This window comes from Indicator indicator, chromosome 26, assembly GCF_027791375.1.
Source record: "Indicator indicator isolate 239-I01 chromosome 26, UM_Iind_1.1, whole genome shotgun sequence".
NCBI lineage: Eukaryota > Metazoa > Chordata > Aves > Piciformes > Indicatoridae > Indicator > Indicator indicator.
In genome coordinates, this window is record NC_072035.1 from 10,092,420 (window position 1) to 10,113,787 (window position 21,368).

Consider the following 21,368-nt stretch of genomic DNA (forward strand, 5'->3'; position numbering starts at 1 on the left):
GGGAGGAGAACAAGCTGGGGACAGCAGTGACAGCCAGCGCCGGAGAAACCCCCCCTGGACTCAACATCCATCCCCAGCCCTCTGGGACTTTGCAGGCTCGGACGATAGTTTTGTACAGCCTCACCCTACGCCCTCATCGTGGTAGTTTGGGGGCACCCATCTGCTCCTGAGGGGCTAAAAACCCTGCTGGGAGCATCCCTGGGGCCAGGAGAGCAGCTCCCGCGTGGCCCCGGCTGCCGGGGAAGGGATGAAGAGGTTATGGCCAAACTATTGGTAAAGCTCCAGCGGTACTTTCGGCGCAGACCCGTCAGGTTCTTCACGCTGCTGGCTCTCTACCTGGCAGCTGGAAGCTTGGTTTTCCTCCACTCGGGCTTCTCTGGGGAGCCCACGGTGCCAGGCAGCCAGCGTGGGCCCGGGGCTGGCGAGGGACCGGGGCTGCCCTACCTGGGGGTGATGCAGCTGAGCCGTGGGTTCAAGGCGTCGGTGCCGGTGCCGGAGGCCACGCGGCGACACGGACCCTGGTTCAAAAGCACCTCCAAGGAGCCAGCAGAGAGGGGCAAGGCTGGAGACTACAGCAGCACCCACAGCAGGGCCAGCAGGGGCAGGAGTGGCCGTGAGAAGGAGGAGGACAGAGGTAAGGGCTGGGGATGTGTGTGTCCAGGAGTGGGTCCCTCCTGTTGGTCTCTCCCAGGGAAAGCCTTGTGTGGTTAGGGCAGTGGTCTCCAAGCTGGTTTTGGTCCTGCACCCATACCAGAAGCACATTTCTGAGCATCACCAGCAGCTATGTGTTTAGGTGTTTATAAACCATGTGCATATGCTACTGGAGCACAAAAACTGGGGTTGCTCAGCCTGGAGAAGAGGAGGCTGAGGAGGCTCTCTATAACTCCCTGAAAGGAGGCTGGGGCCAGGTGGGGGTTGGTCTCTTCTCCCAAGGAACAAGTGACAGGAAAAGAGGAAATGGCTTCAAGTTGCACCAGAGGGGGTTTAGGTTAGACATGAGGAACAAGTTCATCCCCAGAAGGGTTGTCATGGCCTGGCCCAGGCTGCCTGTGGCAGCAGTGGAGCCTCATCAGTAGAGGAGTTTCAGAGCTGTGTAGATGTGGTGCTGAGGGACGTGGTTTAGTGGTGACCTGGCAGTGCAGGGCTAATGGGTGGACTTGATCTTCAGGATCTTTGCACTCAAAATCATTCTGTGACTCTGTTGGCTCCAATGAACACCAATCCCAGATTTCTGGGGTGTTCAGGCAGGGCTGGGGTTTGGGCTTTCGAGCCAGGAGCTCCCTGCCCGGCTGCCGGCGGGGCTGTGCAGTGGCTTGTTGAGGAGGACCATTATTAATGAAGAAGGATAAGTGGACGTAGCAGCTCTCATTGATTTTTAAAATGGCATCTATTTATCCCCAGGGCAGCTCCACACAGACCAGGCTGCCTTCTCACCCTGCATTTGGGTGGCTGAGAGCTGCCCATCAGGGCTCTTCCATCCCACTGATCGTTCAGCTCATTGCCTCTGTCACTGGCACCCAGGAGCACCCAGTGCCAGCAAACCTCACCCAAACACATCTCGTGTCCCCTGGTGACTGAGCACCTCACACCTTTAGTTGCTGTGGAAGGTGCCAGGGTTTCTTGGCAGTGTTGGGTTTGTGGTTGGACTTGATGATCTTAAAAGTCTTTTCCAACCTAAATGATTCTGTGACTCTAGAAACTGCTGGCGAGGTGTCCAGATCGTAGAATCATTGAATCACCAACTGGTTTGGGTTGGAAGAGACCTTTAAAGCTCATCTAGTCCAACCCCACTGCAGGCAGCAGAGACATCTGCAATTAGAGCACGTTGCTCAGAGTCCCATCAAGCCTGACCTTTAATGTCTCCAGGGATGGGACCTCTTCCACCTCCCTGGGCAACCTCTGCCAGTGTTCTGCCACCCTTGAGGTGAAGAACTGCCGCAGAGTTAAGAGGCTGCTGGGCTCTTCTCTGCCTGTTGCTGCTAACTCTTCTCTCCTGAGGCCCAGGGTGGGTGAAATTAGGAAGAAATTCTTCACCATGAGGATGGTGAGACACTGGAACAGGTTGCCCAGGGAGGTGGTAGAAGCCTCATCCCTGGAGGTTCTTAAGGCCAGGCTGGATGTGGCTGTGATCTAGTGTGAGATGTCCCTGCCCATGGCAGGGGGGTTGGAACTGGATGATCCTTGAGGTCCCTTACAACCCTATCAATTCTATGATTCTATAAATATCTGGTGGGGAGATGCAGGTCCATGGAAAGCCCTGGTACCCACAGAGGCTGCTTTGTGTGCTCAGAAATTGTCCTGTGGGGTTTGGCACATGCAATTCCATCAGCATCATGGACTAGGGACATCAACTCTTGATGGAGCAGGAGGTGTGTGGTTCAGAGAGAAGCAGGAACCCCCAACCCCATGGCAAATTGTAGGCTTCACAGGAGCCACCACGCTAAGCCAGGCTTAGCCCCCCTCAAGCTGAGCTTCTCCTGTGCCGTGGGGGGGGGGGGGGGAGGAGGGGGGGGTGGGGAGGGCTCCTTCTTGGGTGTCAGCCCCATGACAGTTTTGTGTTCATGGTCACTCTGGGCAAGATCACAGAATCATAGAATTGTCAGGTTTGGAAGGGACCTCAAGGATCACCCAGTTCCAAGCCCCCTGCCATGGGCAGGGACACCTCACACTAGATCAGGTTGCTCACAGCCACATCCAGCCTGGTGTGTCGGTGTGAGCTGAAATTCCCCCCCCACCGACAATAACCAGGCTAGCTCAGTCTGGAAGCAAATGAAAGCTGTATTTACAAGCAGAGTCTAAAATCTACAATGAAATGCAATGAATATGTACAAATATACAAAATTCACAACATTCACAAATATATACAATCAACAGAAAAGCACAACCAAGCTCCCTTTGCTTCCCCCCAAGGGGACCCTCCCAAAGGGGCCTCTCTCTCTCCCAGGAGCTTCCCCCCCAGACCCCCCTGGACAGAGAAGCAGAGTTAGTTAAGCAGAAAGTTGTTAACTTAGCTGCCAAGGTCAGTGTGTTATCTTCAGCCAGAAGAGAAGAAGAAACAGCAGCCAGACAGCCCAGCAACTGCCCCCACTGCCGAACGCAGAATGTGCAGAATGCCTACTTTGTTTTGGGTAATAGTTCTTAAACATTTCTATCTATCCAATGGAAGTGTTTAGAACAATCAGTGTTTTGCTTTCTTACACCCAATAGTGACTTATTTACATTCTTTCACTTTCTCTGTTCTGAACTTTGCAAGGAAAAATTAAAAAGACAGCTTCAAACCATCACACCTGGCTGCAAAAACCTCCAGGGATGAGGCTTCCACCACCTCCCTGAGCAACCTGTGCCAGTGTCTCACCACCCTCATGGTGTAAAACTTCTTCCTAACATCCAATCTGAATCTACCCACTTCTAGTTTTGCTCCATTCCCCCCAGTCCTATCACTCCCTGACACCCTAAAAAGTCCCTCCCCAGCTTTCTTGTAGCCCCCTTCAGATACTGCAAGGCCACAAGAAGGTCTCCTGGGAGCCTTCTCTTCTCCAGACTGAACAGCCCCAACTCTCTCAGTCTGTCCTCACAGGAGAGGTGCTCCAGCCCTCTCACAGTATATTAGAGGTTGGAAGGGACCTCCAGAGATCATCAGGTCCAAGACCCTTACCAGAGCAGGGATAGTCTGCACATCCAGGTGGGATTGGAAAGTCTCCAGAGAAGGAGACTCCACAACCCCCTGGGCAGCCTGTTCCAGTGCTCTGTCACCCTCACCATACAGAAGTTTCTCCTCATGTTGAGCTGAAATCTTCTGATCATCCTCATGGCCCTAATGCACAACCCAGGCTTGGAAGATGCACGATGCAGGCTTGGAAGCAGGACAGACAACATCTCATGGTGCTCAAGAGGCTTTCTCATGCAGACAGGAGATGAGAAGGGCTTTTCCTGTGGTGCCCTCAGAAGGAGGGGTCTCCGGGAGCCTCCCCGAGGCTGTGAGGGATGGGGAAGGGGTGCTGGGCTCAGGCCTTGCTGCATTATCTTCTCCTAAGTGGTCTGGTAGCATCCTTCTTCCCCTCTTTAATGTCTTGTGAGAAGCCTCAACCTTGGGCAGTAGTTCATGGGGAGCTGGAGGGCATGTTGGTGCCACCACACGAGTTTCTTGATAGATCCCCAGCAGGATGGTGAGGAGATTGAGACCTTTGGGGAATTTAATGCTTTTTGCTGGCTGGATCTGTGTCAGTTCACACCACAGGTTCCCAACATGCTTCAAAATGGAGCACTTCCCCTACGGGGACAGGCTGAGAGAGCTGGGGCTGTTAAGCCTGGAGAAGAGAAGGCTCCAGGGAGACCTTAGAGCAGCCTTCCAGTACCTGAAGGGGGCTACAAGAAAGCTGGGGAGGGACATTTTACAAGAGCTTGTAGTGACAAGGGGCAATGGCTTTAAGATGGAAGAGGGAAGATTTAGACTGGAGATTAGGAAGAAATTCTTTCCAGTGAGGGTGGTGAGACCCTGGAAGAGGTTGCCCAGGGAGGTTGTGGATGCCCCATCCCTGGAGATGTTCAAGGCCAGGTTGGATGGGGTCTTGAGCAGCCTGGGCTAGTGGAAGGTGTCCCTGCCATGGGTTGGAACTAGTTCATCTTTAAGACCCCTTCCAACCCAAACCATTCTATGATTTTATGAAATTCCTTTTAGCTCTGTGAAGGCTTCATGCTGGGCAGGTCATCTTCTCACCACTCAGAGCCCTCCAGCAACCTCTTCCTAACCCCACCACATGCCTCTCAGCATCTCCTCACCACTCCCTCCTCCTTCTCTGCACTTCCTCGTATCTCCCTAATTATTCCAGCTGCCTTCTTAATGAGTTGCAGCTCTCATATGTCAGGAGCAGTGGATTGAGGATGCACATCACTCACCAGCTCCCTACCAACCTCTGGAGTAATCTCACACCACTTAGGTCTGTCCCCACCATGCTGAGCTGAGCTGACCTGCCAAAACCTGCTCAGTGCCATGGAAATGCCATCTTGTGCTGCAAGTAATTGGGACCAATTTGTTATGACTCATAGTGGTGGAGGTGAAAGCTCTATCAGGCACATTTCTTTCAGTCTTTCCTCTCCACCTTCTTCCAGGCTAGCTAGGAGAAGCTGGTTTGCATTGCTGGTGGGGTCTGAGCCATGCAGATAGGACAAGGGGGAATGGCCACCACACAGGCTCCAGGGTCTGTAGGACAGGGTTGGCATCCTGCAGAAGATGCTCTGAGAGCAGATCAGATCTTTTAGGATCTTATTTGGGGCTGCTTTTCTCAGGTTAGTGGTTGGTGTGGAAGGAGATGGGGGTTAAGATCATATCTGGGGCTGCTTTGCTCAGTTATGAGGTTGGTGGGAAGAAGATGTGGGGTTTTTTTTAACCACATTTGGAGGTGCTTTGCCCAATTTTGAGGTTGATGGGAAGGAAGATGATGGAAGGATGCAGATCCACAACCCTTTGTCTATCCATAGTAGGTTTCCCTGGGCTTTACCCACCTGTTCTGCAGCATTTTCTCCTATGGAGACAGGTGAGAGAGTTGAGGCTGTTCAGTCTGGAGAGGAGAAGACTGCAAGGAGACTTCTTTGTGGCCTTCCAGTTTCTGAAAGGGTCCTACAAGAAAGCTGGGCAGGGACTTTTCAGGACATTAGGTAGTGATAGGACTGGGGGGAATGGAGCAAAACTAGAAGTAGGTAGATTCAGATTGGATGTTAGGAAGAAGTTTTACACCATGAGGGGGGTGAGTCACTGGCACAGGTTGCCCAGGGAGGTGGTAGAAGCCTCATCCCTGGAGGTTTTTGCAGCCAGGCTGGATGTGGCTGTGAGCAACCTGCTGTAGTGTGAGGTGTCCCTGCCCATGGCAGGGGGGGTGGAACTGGCTGAGCCTTGAGGTCCCTTCCAACCCTAGCAATTCTATGATTTTCAGGGCTGTGCTGCATCCAGAGCAGCGTTCCCAAAGCAAACGACCGCAGTGCTTTGCTGTGCATCCCTATTGCGGGGGGAGGGGCAGGAGGGAGAATCCCAACAGGAGCGTGGGAAGGGATGGGTTCAGCCCAGCTGGTTTTAACCCCCTTTTCTCTTCCCTCCTGCCAGCAAGGTACATCGGCTGCTACGTGGACAACACCCGCCAGCGGACGCTGCGCGGCGTCTCCTTCTTCGACTACAAGAAGATGACGGTCTTCCGTTGCCAGGACAACTGTGCCGAGCGGTAGGCAGGCGACCGGCACCGCGGCTCCAGCCAGCCAGCCTTCCCTCCCCGCACACCCACGGCCCTGCTCTGCTGACACATCTCCTGCCTCTGGCTGCTCCTCTCCCCTTCCTCCCACCTTCTCTCCCGCTCTCTGTCCTTCTCTCCCGCTCTCTGTCCTTCTCTCCCGCTCTCTGTCCTTCTCTCCCGCTCTATTTTCCTCCTCTCCCTCTCTATTTTCCTCCTCTCCCTCTCTCCTCCCTCCTCTCCCTCTCTCCTCCCTCCTCTCCCTCTCTCCTCCCTCCTCTCCCTCTCTCCTCCCTCCTCTCCCTCTCTCCTCCCTCCTCTCCCTCTCTCCTCCCTCCTCTCCCTCTCTCCTCCCCCTGTCCTCTTTCTCTTGATTTGTCTCATTTGGATTTTTTTCTTTGTTTTCTGGTGTCTTTCAATTAAATTTCTGATACCCCGGTTGGAAGAAGGCCTTGCAGGAGGGCAGAAGGGTGGGGGGGAGGTGGGGAGGGGTGTGTGATGGGCTTCATCCACATCTGGGGCATGAGAATCTGATTCACAGAATCCCAGAATATCTTTGGTTGGAAGAGACCTTCGAGATTATCCAGTCCAACCCTGGAGCACCTCTCCTATGGAAGCAGACTGAGAGAATTGTAGTTGTTCAGTCTGGAGAGCAGAAGGCTCCAAGGAGACCTCACTGTGGCCTTCCAGTATCTGAAAGAGGCCTACAAGAAAGCTGGGGAGGGACTTTTTAGGGTGTCAGTGATAGGACTGGGGGGAATGGAGCAAAACTAGAAGTGGGTAGATTCAGATCAGATGTTAGGAAAAAGTTCTTTCCCATGAGGGTGGTGAGACACTGGAACAGGTTGCCCAGGGAGGTGGTGGAGGCCCCATGCCTGGAGGTGGATAGGGTGGAATAGAATAAGAGAGAATGGAATGGTTTAGGGTGGAATGAAAGGATAGGATGGAGTGGGACAGAATAGGACAGAATAGAAGGGAATGGAATAAGATAGGATGGGATGGAATGGAATGGGATGGAATGGAATGGAATAAGATAGGATTGAATGGAATGGAATAGAATGGAATGGAATGGAATAAGATAGGATGGAATGGAATAGAATGGAATAAGACAGGATGGAATGGAATGGAATAGAATGGAATAAGACAGGATGGAATGGAATGGAATAGAATGGAATGGAATAAGATAGGATGGAATGGAATAGAATAGAATGGAATGGAATGGAATAAGACAGGATGGAATGGAATGGAATAGAATGGAATGGAATAAGACAGAATGGAATGGAATAGAATGGAATGGAATAAGACAGGATGGAATGGAATGGAATAGAATGGAATGGAATAAGACAGGATGGAATGGAATGGGATGGAATAGAATGGAATGGAATAAGATAGGATGGAATGGAATAGAATGGAATGGAATAAGATAGGATGGAATGGAATGGAATAGAATGGAATAAGACAGGATGGAATGGAATGGAATAGAATGGAATGGAATAAGATAGGATGGAATGGAATAGAATAGAATGGAATGGAATGGAATAAGACAGGATGGAATGGAATGGAATAGAATGGAATGGAATAAGACAGGATGGAATGGAATGGAATAGAATGGAATGGAATAAGACAGGATGGAATGGAATGGAATAGAATGGAATGGAATAAGACAGGATGGAATGGAATGGGATGGAATAGAATGGAATGGAATAAGATAGGATGGAATGGAATAGAATGGAATGGAATAAGATAGGATGGAATGGAATGGAATAGAATGGAATAAGACAGGATGGAATGGAATGGAATAGAATGGAATGGAATAAGATAGGATGGAATGGAATAGAATAGAATGGAATGGAATGGAATAAGACAGGATGGAATGGAATGGAATAGAATGGAATGGAATAAGACAGGATGGAATGGAATGGAATAGAATGGAATGGAATAAGACAGGATGGAATGGAATGGGATGGAATAGAATGGAATGGAATAAGATAGGATGGAATGGAATAGAATGGAATGGAATAAGATAGGATGGAATGGAATGGAATAGAATGGAATGGAATAAGATAGGATGGAATGGAATGGAATAGAATGGAATGGAATAAGACAGAATGGAATGGAATGGAATAAGACAGAATGGAATGGAATGGAATAAGATAGGATGGAATGGAATAGAATGGAATGGAATAAGATAGGATGGAATGGAATGGAATAGAATGGAATGGAATAAGACAGAATGGAATGGAATGGAATAAGATAGGATGGAATGGAATAAAATAGGATGGAATGGAATGGAATGGAATAAAATGGAATGGAATAGAATGGAATGGAATAAGACAGGATGGAATGCAATGGAATAGAATGGAAAGAAATAGAACAGAATAGAAAGGAATGGGATAGGACAGGATAGGACGGGATAGGGTAGGATGGAATGGCATTTCAACAGTGCATCCTTGGGATGCTGCTTCCCGTGCTGGAAATGATCTGGCTGCTGCGGGAATGCTCCTGCCAACCCCCCCAGAGCTGGGTGGCTGCCCGGGGCTGCTCTGACGCCTCCTCCTCCTCCCCCTCTCCCCAGGGGCTACCTCTACGCGGGGCTGGAGTTCGGCGCCGAGTGCTACTGCGGGCACAAGGTGCAGGCGCCCAACGCCAGCGAGGTCGAGTGCAACATGCTCTGCAAGGGCGAGAGGACCAACACCTGCGGGGGGGTCAACCGCCTCTCCATCTACCGCCTGGAGCTCGCCCAGGAGTCGGCCAGGAGGTGTAAGCTGGTGGCACCCCTGGGGCCCACAGCTCGGCCCCCAAGCCCTAGAATGCGTCACGGATTGGTTTGGGTGCAAAGGGACCTTGCAAGGTCATCCGGTCCAGCCCTGCTGAGGTCAGCAGGGACATCTGTATAACTACAGCAGGTTGCCCACAGCCCCACAGCCTGACCTGAAATGGTTCCAGGGATCCTTCTCTCTGGGCAGCCTGAGACAGTGCTCTACTAATGTCTGCTGCTTTGCTTTCCTTGTCGCTGGGCAATGGGAAGGAGGGTGGTAGGGTTCAGCGCTCCCACCACCAGGTACCTGGTTGAATGACCACCCTGGGGAGGGGCTGACAGTACCTGGGTGGGTTAGGACCTGGGATTAGACCTTTCAGGGTGAGAGGGTGACAAGAGCTGGGGCAAAGCAGCTGCTGTGCCAATGGGTGGCTGGAGAGTAGTAGTGTGAGATGGATCTGCTGGGGCGTGCAGAGCTTCTTGCTCTTGAGCCTGGAGTGTTTGGGAGTGTGACACTGTTTGAAGGGTGCAGCCCCTGCTCCTCAGGGCTGGACCAGCATGGCTCTCAGTGCTGTGGTCTCTCTCCCTTGCAGATGGCAGTGCAGTATTCCGGGGGTGCTTCCACCGGCCAGACAACATCTCCATCGCCCTGCCCGTCAGCCAGGTCATGCTGAACATGTCAGTGGACAAGTGTGTGGACTTCTGCACTGAGAAGGTACCAGGGGGAGCCACAGGGGTGCAGGTGGAAAGCTTAACTGCAGAATCTCATTAATCCCAGCATAATAGCAGTCGGAAGGGAGCTCTGGAGATCATCCAGTCCAACCTTCCTGCTAAATCAGGGGCACCCACAGCAGCTTGCCCAGGATGTGCAGGTGGGTTTGGAATCTCTCCAGAAGAAACTCCACAAACTCTCTGGGCAGCTTGCTCCAAGGCTCTGGCACTCTCATACCAAAGAAGCTTCTCCTCCTGTTCAGATGGAACCTCCTGGGTCCCAGTTTGTGCCCTTTGCCCCTTATCCCATCACTGGGCACCACTGACAAGAGTCTGGCCCCAGCCTCTTGCCTCCCATGAGTCCTTTAGCTCTTGCTGAGCATTGATCAGGTCCCCTCTGGGGCTGCTCTTCTCCAGGCCCAACAGCACCAGAGCTCTCAGCCTTTCCTCTTCACAGAGATGCTCCAGGATCCTCAGCATCTCTGTAGCCCCCACTGGACTCTCTCCAGCAGTTCCCTGTCTCCCTGGAACTGGGGACCCAGAACTGGACCAAATACTTCAGATGTGGCCTCAGTAAGGCAAAACAGAGTGGGAGGAGAACGTCCCTTGACCACACTCTTCTTCACACACCCCAGGAGACCGTTGGCCTTCTTGGTTCACTCATGGTGACCTTGTCCACCAGCACTTCCAGGTCCTTCTCTGCAGAGCTGCTTTCCAGAAGGTCAACCCCTGACCTTCCCTGGTGCAGGGAGATTAATCATCTAAATCATCATCAGACAAGGTCACCCTGGGTAAATTTTTAATCTGATTTAGTGTCATAATTATCTGTCTCCTAGTGACAAAGGATCACATTGATATGTTTGTGGTCTGGACCACATGTCTCCAAAGGACAGCACCCAGTGCCTGCTCTGCTCACTCCTCGTGGCTTGGCCCCACCTCATCAAGCAGCAGACACCCAAAAGGGGTTTGGGCAGGAGCATTGCAGGGTCCTGCTGTGGTCCAGGGATGCTGCAGAGCAATTTGTATTTAGTAGTTAAAATTAGGTAAATTATCAGGCAGGGGAAGAGAAAGACTTGCAGGTAGGGACAGTCCTTTATGATTCCTCTAGCAGAGGATGGTGAGGAACTGTCACACCAACAAAATACAAGCAGCTGCTCTATCCTAGGCTCCACTTTCCAATCACTGCTGGGAGAGCTTGGATGTGGGAGGTGTAAATAACCAGAGCCCCTTGATTAACCCAGCTCCTGGTTGTAAATCACCTGTCAGCCACCAAATGAGCCTCGTAACTCCAGGTTTGGAAACTCCAATGAGGCTGCCTAGGGCTGTCTGATAGCTCCTAGTAACCTCAGTGTGGGTAGCAAAGCTCTACTGGGGGCACTGGTGCATCAGCTGTGCCATGGGAAGGTCAGGGCTTGGGTGGTTTTGAGTGTCTGCAATGAGCTGCTTGTGCAGCCAGCTTGAGGGATGCTGAATCCAACCTGAAGAATGCTGAAACCAGCTAGAATGATGCTAAATCCAGCTGGGGTTATAGAAGTCTTGTCCAGCCAAAACAATTCTATGATTCTAAGATCATTGAATCTGACCATCAAGAATCATAGAATGGTTTGGCTTGGAAGGGACCTTCAAGATCATCTAGTTCCAGCAGCCCTTCAGGGGCACCTCCCAGTAGATCAGGTTGCTCAGAGCCCCATCCAACCTGTCCTTGAAGACTTCCAGAGCTCAATGATCAACCCTCATTAGTTCATTCTGGGGGGGAATGAAGAGAGGGGCAAAAACACGCTCTAATTGTGGCTTTTCTCTGTGCTGAGAAGGTTCCATCAGCCTGCTCAAAGGATGCTGCCAACTGTCCTGTGCTCCACAGTGGGGTCATAGAATCACAGATTGGTTTTGGTTGGAAGAGACCTTTAAGGTTGAGCCCAGCCTTCAACCTAAGACCACCCTGGCCATTAATCCATGTCCCATGGGTGGTGAGGACAGGTGCAGGGAGCAGAGGAAGGGTTTGCCATGGGGAAGGTGCCACCAGCTGCCCACTCTCTACTCATCCCCGCAGGAGTACCCATTGTCAGCCCTGGCTGGGACCTCCTGCTTCTGTGGTTTCCCCACCACACTCTTCACCCTGCATGAGCGTGAGGACGAGCAGCTCTGTGCCCAGAAATGTGCTGGTGAGGAGTTCGAGAGCTGTGGCACCGCCGAGTACCTCCTGGTCTACCAGACCCAAGTGCAAGGTGAGCTGGCACCAGGCTCACCCTACCTGCTGCAGGGCAGGGGGGGAGTGGGCAGGAATCATAGAATCATGGAATGGTTTGGGTTGGAAGAGCCCTCTGAGATCGTTGAGTCCAAACATCAACCTAATACCACCATGGCCCAAAGTGCCATGGCCACATGTTTCCTGAACCCCTCCTGGGACATTCCAGTGTCATGCCAGCACCCACTTCCCTACCTGCTCCTGGGCACTGGGAGCATCCCAGTGAGCTTCTTACAGCATCCTTCATGAAAAATTCCCATTTATTTTAATTTCCTGGGAAACCAAGCCCCTCCTGAACAAACAGTTTTAATTGCTGCCTGGCACAGCTGCAGGAGACAGCAGTTGGCCATCTGCCTCCAGCAGCATCCCTCCTTGTCCCCAGCAGTACTGCCAAACCAGAGCCTGCAGCCAGCTGGTGAACCTGCTGGGGCTTTGCCAGATGGAAAGGACAGGCTTCCAGGAGAAAAATGGGGGAAAAAAACCCCTGTGACCAGGCAGAAAGTCCTCAAAAGTCTGTGCAAAGAGGGGTTCTGTCCATCACCACCCTGAAGGTCTCAATGGTGGGACTGATGGGAACAAGGAATCATGGAATCATTTTGTTTGGAAGAGACCTCGAAGATGATAGAATCCTAGAATGGTTTGGGTTGGAAGGGACCTTAAAGATCATCTAGTTCCAACCTCCTTGCCATGGGCAGGGACACTTTCCACTCAAGCAGGATGCTCAATGCCTCATCCAACCTGGCCTTGAACACTTTCAGGGAGGGGGATCATAGAATCCTAGAATTGTTTCAGTGGGAAGAGACCTCTAAGATCAAGTCCATCGAGTCCAACCATTAATCCACCACTGCCAGGTCACCACCACGCCATGTCCCTCAGCACCACCTCTCCATGGCTTTTAAAGCACAAGCCAAGGGAGAAAACTGTTACTGGGAGAGGAAGGGGCTGAATGGAGCAAAGGAGAAGCCAAATTCAGGTGGCTTTGCTTCAGATCAGCTCAATCTCAACACAATCCCTTTTGGGATGCTGGGGCCATGATGGAACCACTCTTGGATTCAGTGACACAAATAAAAAGCAGGAGGTTGCTTGGCAGCTGCACCTGTGTAACTCATTGTCCCCTAAGCACAATGCAGAGCATCTCCTACCCTCCTCCTAAGACTTCTTTTGGGGTGCTTAGGACTTTCTGGAGTGTTCAGGACACTTTGAGGTCTTCAAGACCCTTTGGGCTGCCCAGGGGTGCTTTAGCAGTATGCCTGTGGCAGCCACCTCCTCACACCCTGTCCCAGCATCTTCCCAGCAGCTGTAGGGAAGTGGGGATCTCTCTGTAGGAAAAACACATCCCCATGTTGCAGCCCTGATGTGCCTTGGGTGCTTCTCACTGCAGACAACCGCTGCATGGACAGGAGGTTTCTCCCAACCCGTGCCAAGCAGCTGGTGGCCCTGGCCAGCTTCCCCGGCGCTGGCAACACGTGGGCACGGCACCTGATCGAGCTGGCCACCGGCTTCTACACTGGCAGCTACTACTTTGATGGCTCTCTCTACAACAAAGGTGAGAGAAGGGTTCATTCCTGGTGCCACCTGAGCTGGGAGAAAGCCTTGGTGCTCTCCCTTGGGCTTTCAGGAAGGGGGAGGACAGAGCTGGGTGCCACTGGTGCTGCTCCGTGGGATGGTTTGGGCTGGGAGGTTTTGCTCACCCACCTGAGTGTGGGCTCTGTGTTTATTCTGGGCTGAGGTATCCAGGCAACTGGGAGATGAAGCATTGAGTTCCCATGCTGCACAGCCTGGCTGCAGACAGCAAATGACACATCTCTAATTGATGTCACACAGCTCCTTGCAGCTTGGCTCCCACCTCAGCTCAGATCCACCAACGTGGCCTGCCTGGGTAGTTTGGGTTGTGTTTGGGTTAGGAGAGATGCTGGGCTCAGCTATGAGGGTGCATGGAACATGGGGGATGGTGCTGCATGATATGCAGCCTCTCCATGGCATCACTGGGCTCATCAGCAGCTCCGTGAGCATGAATCTCATAATCCCAGCATGGCAAAAGCTGGAAGGGATCTCTGGAGATCATCCAGTCCAACCTTCCTGCTAAATCAGGGGCACCCCCAGCAGCTTGCCTAGGATGTTCAGGTGGGTTTGGAATCTCTCCAGAGGAGATTCCACAACCTCTCTGGGCAGCCTGCTCCACGGCTCCAGCACCCTCACAACAAAGAATTTTCTCCTCCTGTTCAGATGGAACCTCCTGGGTTCCAGTTTGTGCCCACTGCCTCTTCTCCTGTCCCTGGGCACCACTGACAAGAGTCTGGCCCCAGCCTCTTGCCCCCCACAGGTCCTTTAGCTCTTGCTGAGCATTGCTCAGATCCCCTCTGGGGCTGCTCTTCTCTAGGCTCAACAGCCCCAGGGCTCTCAGCCTTTGCTCCTCACAGAGATGCTCCAGGCCCCTCAGCATCTTCATAGCCTCCGCTGTACTCTCTTCAGTAACTGGGGAGCTAGACGTGGGCCTCAGTAGGACAGAGCAGAGGGGGAGGAGAACCTCCCTTGACCTGCTGACCACACAATTCTTCATGCATCCCAGGAGAGCATTGGCCTTCTTGGACAGGAGGGCACATTGCTGGCTCAAGGGCAAATCGTTGTCTACCAGCACTCCCAGGTCCTTCTCTGCAGAGCTGCTTTCCAGCAGGTCACCCCTCACCTGTCCAGGGGCAGGACCCTACACTTGCCCTTCCTAAACTTCATGAGGTTCCCCTCACTCAATTCTCCAGCCTGTCCAGGGCTTGCTAGATGGCAGCACAGCCTATCAGGGTGTCAGCCACTCCTGGTTTGGTATCATCAGCAAACTGGCTGAGAGTCCACTCTGAAGCTTTTATGCTTTGTAATTTATTGGGAGGGTTTATCTGCTCTGCCCAAGGAGATCAGAGCTACAAAAATATATTCTTGACCACCCAAGACAAGCATAAGTTACCTTAGTGCAGTTCTCCTGCCAGTGTGTTCTGCCCTGGAGAAAAGCCAAGCTAGACAACATCAGGTTGCTGCAGACCATGCTGCTGAGACAACCTGAGCATGGCTAGGGAGGAGACAGCCCTGCTCAGCCCCTGTGCCTGCTTCCCACCCTTTCAGAAATGAATTTTAGCTGACTCTTAACTTGGGAAAATAAATTATTTCCATCTGGGGAGGGACACAAAGTCTATTTCAATCTCCCTACTTCCAGCTTTATTCCATTCCCCCTAGTCCTATCACTACCTGATATCCTAAAAAGTCCCTCCCCAGCTTTCTTGTAGGCCCCCTTCAGATACTGGAAGGCCACAAGAAGGTCACTTCAGAGCCTTCTCTTCTCCAGACTGAACAGCCCAAACTCTTTCAGTCTGTCCTCATAGGAGAGGTGCTCCAGCCCTTTGATCATCCTGGTGGCCCTTCTCTGGACATGTTCCAGCATGTCCATATCCCTCTTGTAATAGGGGCTCCAGAACTGGACATAGTTCTGGTCTACTTCAGGCCCCAATTGCTTACATCAGGTCAATCCCCTCCATCCTTCCCCTTCCCTGGCTCAGCTTTGGTTATTTGGTCTACTTCAAGCCCCAGCTGCTCACATCAGGTCAATCCCCTCCATCCTTCCCTGGCTCAGCTTTGGTTATTTGGTCTACTTCAAGCCCCAGCTGCTTTCATCCAACTGATCCCTTCCACCATCCCCCTTCCCCTGCTTAGCTTTGGTTATTTGCTCTACTTCAAGCCCCAACTGCTTTCATCTGATTGATCCTCTCCATCCTTCCCCTTCCCCAGCTCAGCTTTGGTTATTTGGTCTACTTCAAGCCCCAGCTGCTTTCATCCAACTGATCCCCTCCACCCTCCCCCTTCCCCTGCTCAGCTTTGGCTGTGTGGATGAGCAGCAGCCCTGACCGGCTCTGCCCCGCAGGGTTCAAGGGCGAGAGGGACCACTGGCGAAGCGGGAGGACGATTTGCATCAAGACCCACGAGAGTGGGCAGAAGGAGATCGAATCCTTCGACTCTGCCATCCTGCTCATCCGAAACCCCTACAAGGCCCTGATGGCCGAGTTCAACCGCAAGTACGGAGGACACATCGGCTTCGCCTCCCACGCCCACTGGAAGGGCAAAGGTAGGCTGCTGGCCTCGCCTGCTCCTGCCCTGCTCCCCTGCCACCCAGCTGGGCAAGCTCCAGTCTGGCCAAACAGAGCTATGAGGATGTTCTGCCAGCCAAGCGGAGCTCAAGTCTGGGCCCCGTTGGGGAAGCCTGGGCTGTGGCCCCTCTTTGTGATCCCCATGTGGAAGGACTGTGTCCAGTTCCGGGCCCCTCCGTTCAAGAAAGATGTTGAGTTGCTCAAATGTGCCCAGAAAAGGGCAACAGAGCTGGTGAGGGGTCTGGAGCACAAGCCCTATCAGGAGAGGCTGAGGGAGCTGGGGTTGTTTAGCCTGGAGAAGAGGAGGCTCAGGGGAGACCTCATTGCTGTCTACAACTGAAGGGTGGTTGCAGCCAGCTGGGGGTTGGTCTCTTCTCCCAGGCAATCAGCAACAGAACAAGAGGACACAGTCTCAAGCTGCACAGGGGGGAGTTTAGGTTTGATCTTAGAAAGAAGTTATTCCCAGAAAGAGAGATTGCCCATTGAGATGGGCTGCCCAGGGAGGTGGTGGGGCCAGCATCCCTGGAGGTGTTTAAGGAAAGCCTGGAGGAGGCTCTGAGTGCCATGGTCTAGTTGATTAGATAGGGTTGGGTGATGGGTTGGACTTGATTATCTTGGAGGCCTCCTCCAACCTGGTTGATTCTGTGTGTGTGAACATTTCTTGGGCTTGCAATTGGTACGACCTGGCATGGCCAAGGGCTCCTGTGTGAGTTGGACAGGATGGGACAAGCTGGAGAGGCAGAGATGCTCAGCTGTTCAGTGCTGTGTTGACTCACAAGGACAGCAGCAGGGAGGTGGCAGTGCCCAGGGATATGAATCTGAGAGCAGCCTGATGCCAATAAGCAGAGGATGGGTTGAGTGGGCAGGAGCTGAAGGATCCAAACTTTGGAGAACTCTTTTCTATTAGCAACAGTGTGGCCAGCAGGACCAGGGCAGGGATTGTACTCCTTTATTTTGCTGGTGAGGCCACATCTCAAATACTGGCTTCAGTTTTGGATCCCTCATTCCAAGAGGACACTGCGAAAGCAGGTCCAGAGAAGGGCTTTGAAGCTGGTGAAGGATCTGGAGAACAAGGCTGGTGACAGGTGGCTGGGGCAACTGGGTTGAGAAAAGAAAGCTGAGGGGAGACCTTCTGGCTATCTACAACTGCTGAAAGGAGGTTGGAGCCAGGTGGGAGTTGGTCTCTTCTCCCAAGCAACAAGGAATAGGACAAGAGGAAATAGCTTCAGGTAGCCACAGGAGTGGTTTAGGTTGAACATGAGGAACAATTTCTTCCCCAAAAGGGTTGGCAAGCCCTCACCCAGGCTGCCCAGGGCAGTGGTGGAGTCTCCATCCCTGCAGGGGTTTCAAAGCCATGGAGATGTGGTGCTGAAGGCCATGGCTTAGTGGTGACCTGGCAGTGCTGGGTTATGGTTGGACTTGATGATCTTAGAGGTCTTTTCCAACCCAAACAATCCCATGATTCTGTGGCAGCAGTGGGACATTCCTCTCCACTGGTTTTACAGGGCAGGGCAGTGGGGAGGGCAGGGCTGGGTTGCCCCCAGCACCACATGCACAGGGTGATAAGGAAACCCAGGCACATAACAGCAAAAGATGGCCTTAAATAAACTCTGAGTGAAGGGTAGCAGATGTTCAATCAAGCTAAATATTTTAACTCTTTCCAATGAAGTCAGTTCCACAACAGCAATTTGTAAATTGCTCTAATTAGCGAGCCTCCACCCTACGCCTGAGCCTGGGGATGGGGGGGTCTCAGAGCAGCTGGGCACACAGAAATGCCACCCTGCCACCACCCTGCCCATGGGGAGGGGATGGTGACTGCCACCACCCCTGCCATCAGCCCTGGAGAGAGGGTTGGGGGCTTCCTGGGGCTGGCATTGTGCCCACTGTGGTGGGGTACAAGCCATGCGCTAGGCTCTATTCATATCTGCTGCACCCAAAGGCACAACTGCAGGTAGAGCCAGGAGGGGGCATGGAGGATGATGTCCTCCTTGGAGCTCCAGCACCAGGGGCTCCCTCCCCACCCAGCTTTCCCAGTCCAAAATCCCCTCCCTGTCTATCCCACACCTCATATCCCTAAGGCAAGGGGAAGGTTGGGTAAAGGAGATTCTTCCCTCCACCCCAGAACAATCTGATTTGGACACACACCAAAATACATCACCCAAATCTTTCCAGAGGATGTAGGGTGTAATTAGCTGATGAGTTAATTGTCAGGTTAATTAACCATTGGAACAGCTTACCTGGAAAGATGGAGATTTTCCATCACTCCAGGGCTTGAATGGGCTTAGGAGGATTGATGAGAGATGTGGTTTGGCACCAGGGAAGGGCTGGGGATCATCCTTCCAGTGATCCCATGTTGGGGCTTATCCCTTGGAGGACCCCAACCAAGGAGCCTTGGGGTCCTTGTGAGGACCATCACCCACCCTTCCTCCCACCAGCGTGGGAAGCAAATGCTCAGCGGGGGCAGCTGATTTGTGCCAGGTTTGCAATTAACACTCCATTAAATAATCATCCAGAGGACAAAAAGGAACTGACTGAGGTGAGTAATTAAGATGGGGGGTGGGGGTCCCATCCCCAGCCTTCCCTGCAGCCCATGTCTCCAAACTATTTCTCTCTCTCCCAAGAACCTCCTTAGCCTTCCCTATTCCTTACATCCCCCTTCTCCAAACCATTTCTTTCTCCCAGGAATCTCCTCAGCCTTCCCTGCTCCCTGCAACCTACATCTCCAAACCATTTCCCTCTCCCAAGAACCTCCTCAGCCTTCCCAACTCCCTACACCCCACCTCTTCAAACTATTTTGTTCTCCTAGGAACCTCCTCAGCCTTCCCAACTCCCTACACCCCACCTCTCCAAACCATTTTGTTCTCCAGGAACCAATTCTGGGGCAATTTTGGATAAAATCCACTGCCCAGTCTACAGCTGCTGGTGCTGGGGTGGGGATGATTTTCTTTCTCCTTCCCTCCATGGAGCCCAGAGAGGCCCTGGGCACCATGAACCCCCCAGTTGGTTCCATGACATTAATTTTATACTTTCCCTGGAGTGGTTCCAAAGCAAAGGTTTATGTGATGTGATTACAGAAGGTGAATTGTCCTGCAGCTGCATAATGAAACAGAGCCTGGGCTTAATGGTTCTGCAGGGAATTAACCACAGCCCAGCTGTTAATCAGGAACTGGTGTCTGGGGGAGGGTGAGAGGGAGAAGCAGGTACCCAGAGCTCCTCCTATGCACCATCAGATAGATGTACCCAGCACCCTTGGGAGAGCTGAGGCTTCTTATTGATGTTTCATTAGACAGGGCAATTTCTGGACAGCAGGTCCCCAGGAGGGCAGCAAAGCTGGTTGAAGGGTCTGGAGAACAGGGCTGGTGAGGAGCAGCTGAAGGAACCGGGGCTGGAGAAGAGGAGGTTGAGGGGAGACCTTCTAGTTCTCTGCAGCTCCCTGAAAGGAGGTTGGAGTCAGGTTGGGGCTGGCCTCTTCTCCCAAAGAACAGTTGATAGGATGAGAGGAAATGGCCTCAAGTTGCACCAGGAGAGGTTTGGGTTGGACAGGAGGAACAATGTCTTGGCTCAAAAGGTCACCAGACACTGGAACAGGGTAGCCAGGGCAGTGGTGGAGTCAGCATCTCTGAGGTGTTTTAAAGATATTTAGATAAGGAGCTTAGGGACATGGCCTAACAGCTGTGTACAAGGAGCTGTTAGGTTAGGGTTGGACTCCATGATCCTAAGGCCTTTTCCAACCAGGTGGTTCTGTGATGATCCTTTGGATCAGCTGCCTTTTAGAGGAGGAGCCATTAGCAAGAGGGATAATTGAAAGCCTTCATTGAGGGGGTGGGATGGGGGATGTAGATGGAGGACAGGACGGGGGACACACACCTGCTAACAGAATCACCCAGGTTGGGAAAGACCTCAGAGATGACATCAAGTCCAACCTCTTACTTACTCCCTAACACCTCACCACACCTCAAGCACGGCTCCAAGTGCCACGTCCTCTCCTCCCTCTAGTTAGAGCGGGGGTCCCCAGGGCTCCCTTCCCCCCCCTCACGGCGCTGGCTCCGTGTGCTTGCAGAGTGGCCGGAGTTCGTGGCCAACTACGCGCCCTGGTGGGCCACTCACACCTTGGACTGGCTGCGCTACGGCAGGAAGGTGCTGGTGGTTCACTTCGAGGACCTGAAGAGGGACCTCTTCGCCCAGCTGCAGCGCATGGTGGGGCTGCTGGGCATCGCCGCCTGCCAGGACAGGCTGCTGTGCGTGGAGGGGCAGAAGGACGGCAACTTCAAGCGCTCTGGCCTGAGGAAGCTGGAGTACGACCCTTACACCCCCGAGATGAGGAAGATGATCAGCGGCTACATCAGGACGGTGGACGCGGCGCTGAAACTCCGCAACCTCTCGGGGGTGCCAGACGATTACTACCCAAGATGATGGTGACCGGGGGGGGGGGGGCCTGGGGGCTTGACCCTGCGTGGTGAGGAAGGGCTTGGTCAGGCCGGGCTCTGCCTTCTTCCACCCAGTGGGTGGTTCTTCTTTCAATTCTCCATCTGCTGCTATTAGCTGTTGATAACTCCCTGCATGACCAATGAATGGTCCCAGCCATTGCTGAGCTTGCTTGGCCGATGCCAACGCTGACCCGGGCGTGGGGGTGCTGCAGGTGCCTTCCCACCAGAGGGCTGCTGCTCCATCCCTTCTCCTGTAGCCTTCCTTGGCAATGCAATGGGTTAGTTGTGCCAGTTCAGGCTGGTTGGGGGGGATGCTGTGGTGTTCATGCCATGCTTGATGCACCCACCTGGCACCGGCACACTGCCCTGGTGCCATGGGAGCTGAGCTACCGGGGGTGGGTATCCCCAGCTCCCTTCATTCTTTGGCCAGCCCACCAACCTTCCCAAGGGAGGAGAGACTGGACACCATTGGCACCACGGGGGTGATGGTCCCAGGTATCCCTGTTGGAGGTTATAGAGAAGGGGAAGGCTGCACTGGGGAGAGCAATGCCTCCAGCTGAGGTGGCTGTATGTCCCCCATGCACTTTGTGGGCACCTTCTCTAAGCTTAGTGGCAGGGGCATCCCTAGGGTGAGGCTGATGTCCCCAGTCACAGCACTGGTCAATGTTGCTGCTCCAGCCCTGGTGCTCTGGGGGCTTCCATGACCCCCACTAAGGGGGGCTGCGGGTGGGAGCCACCCCCATGCACGTGGGTGCTGCTCCACTGGAGGATGTTGACCCTGGACTGAAGAGCTTATGGGACGCACAAGTTCATCTCAAATGCTGATGAGCCAGAAGACACCCCCCCTCCACCAGGAGCCATTTTGGGGGGGCCATATGCTGC

The 21,368-nt window shown here is 53.0% G+C and overlaps 1 protein-coding gene across 2 annotated transcripts; it reads left to right on the forward strand.

Annotated features, from left to right (window-relative positions):
* The first annotated feature begins 252 nt into the window (after window positions 1-252).
* WSCD2 (WSC domain containing 2) lies at window positions 253-20,472 on the forward strand. Of its 2 annotated transcripts, XM_054392789.1 has the most exons (9): window positions 259-634; window positions 3,912-3,923; window positions 6,098-6,212; window positions 8,794-8,978; window positions 9,570-9,691; window positions 11,738-11,912; window positions 13,314-13,478; window positions 15,837-16,037; window positions 20,120-20,472. In XM_054392789.1, the coding sequence occupies exons 1-9, from the start codon at window positions 259-261 to the stop codon at window positions 20,470-20,472; spliced, it is 1,704 nt and encodes a 567-aa protein (XP_054248764.1). The 2 variants fall into 2 exon arrangements, with proteins under 2 accessions (XP_054248765.1, XP_054248764.1); XM_054392790.1 differs by lacking the exon at window positions 3,912-3,923 and having other exon boundaries at window positions 253-634.
* The last annotated feature ends 896 nt before the right edge of the window (window positions 20,473-21,368 follow it).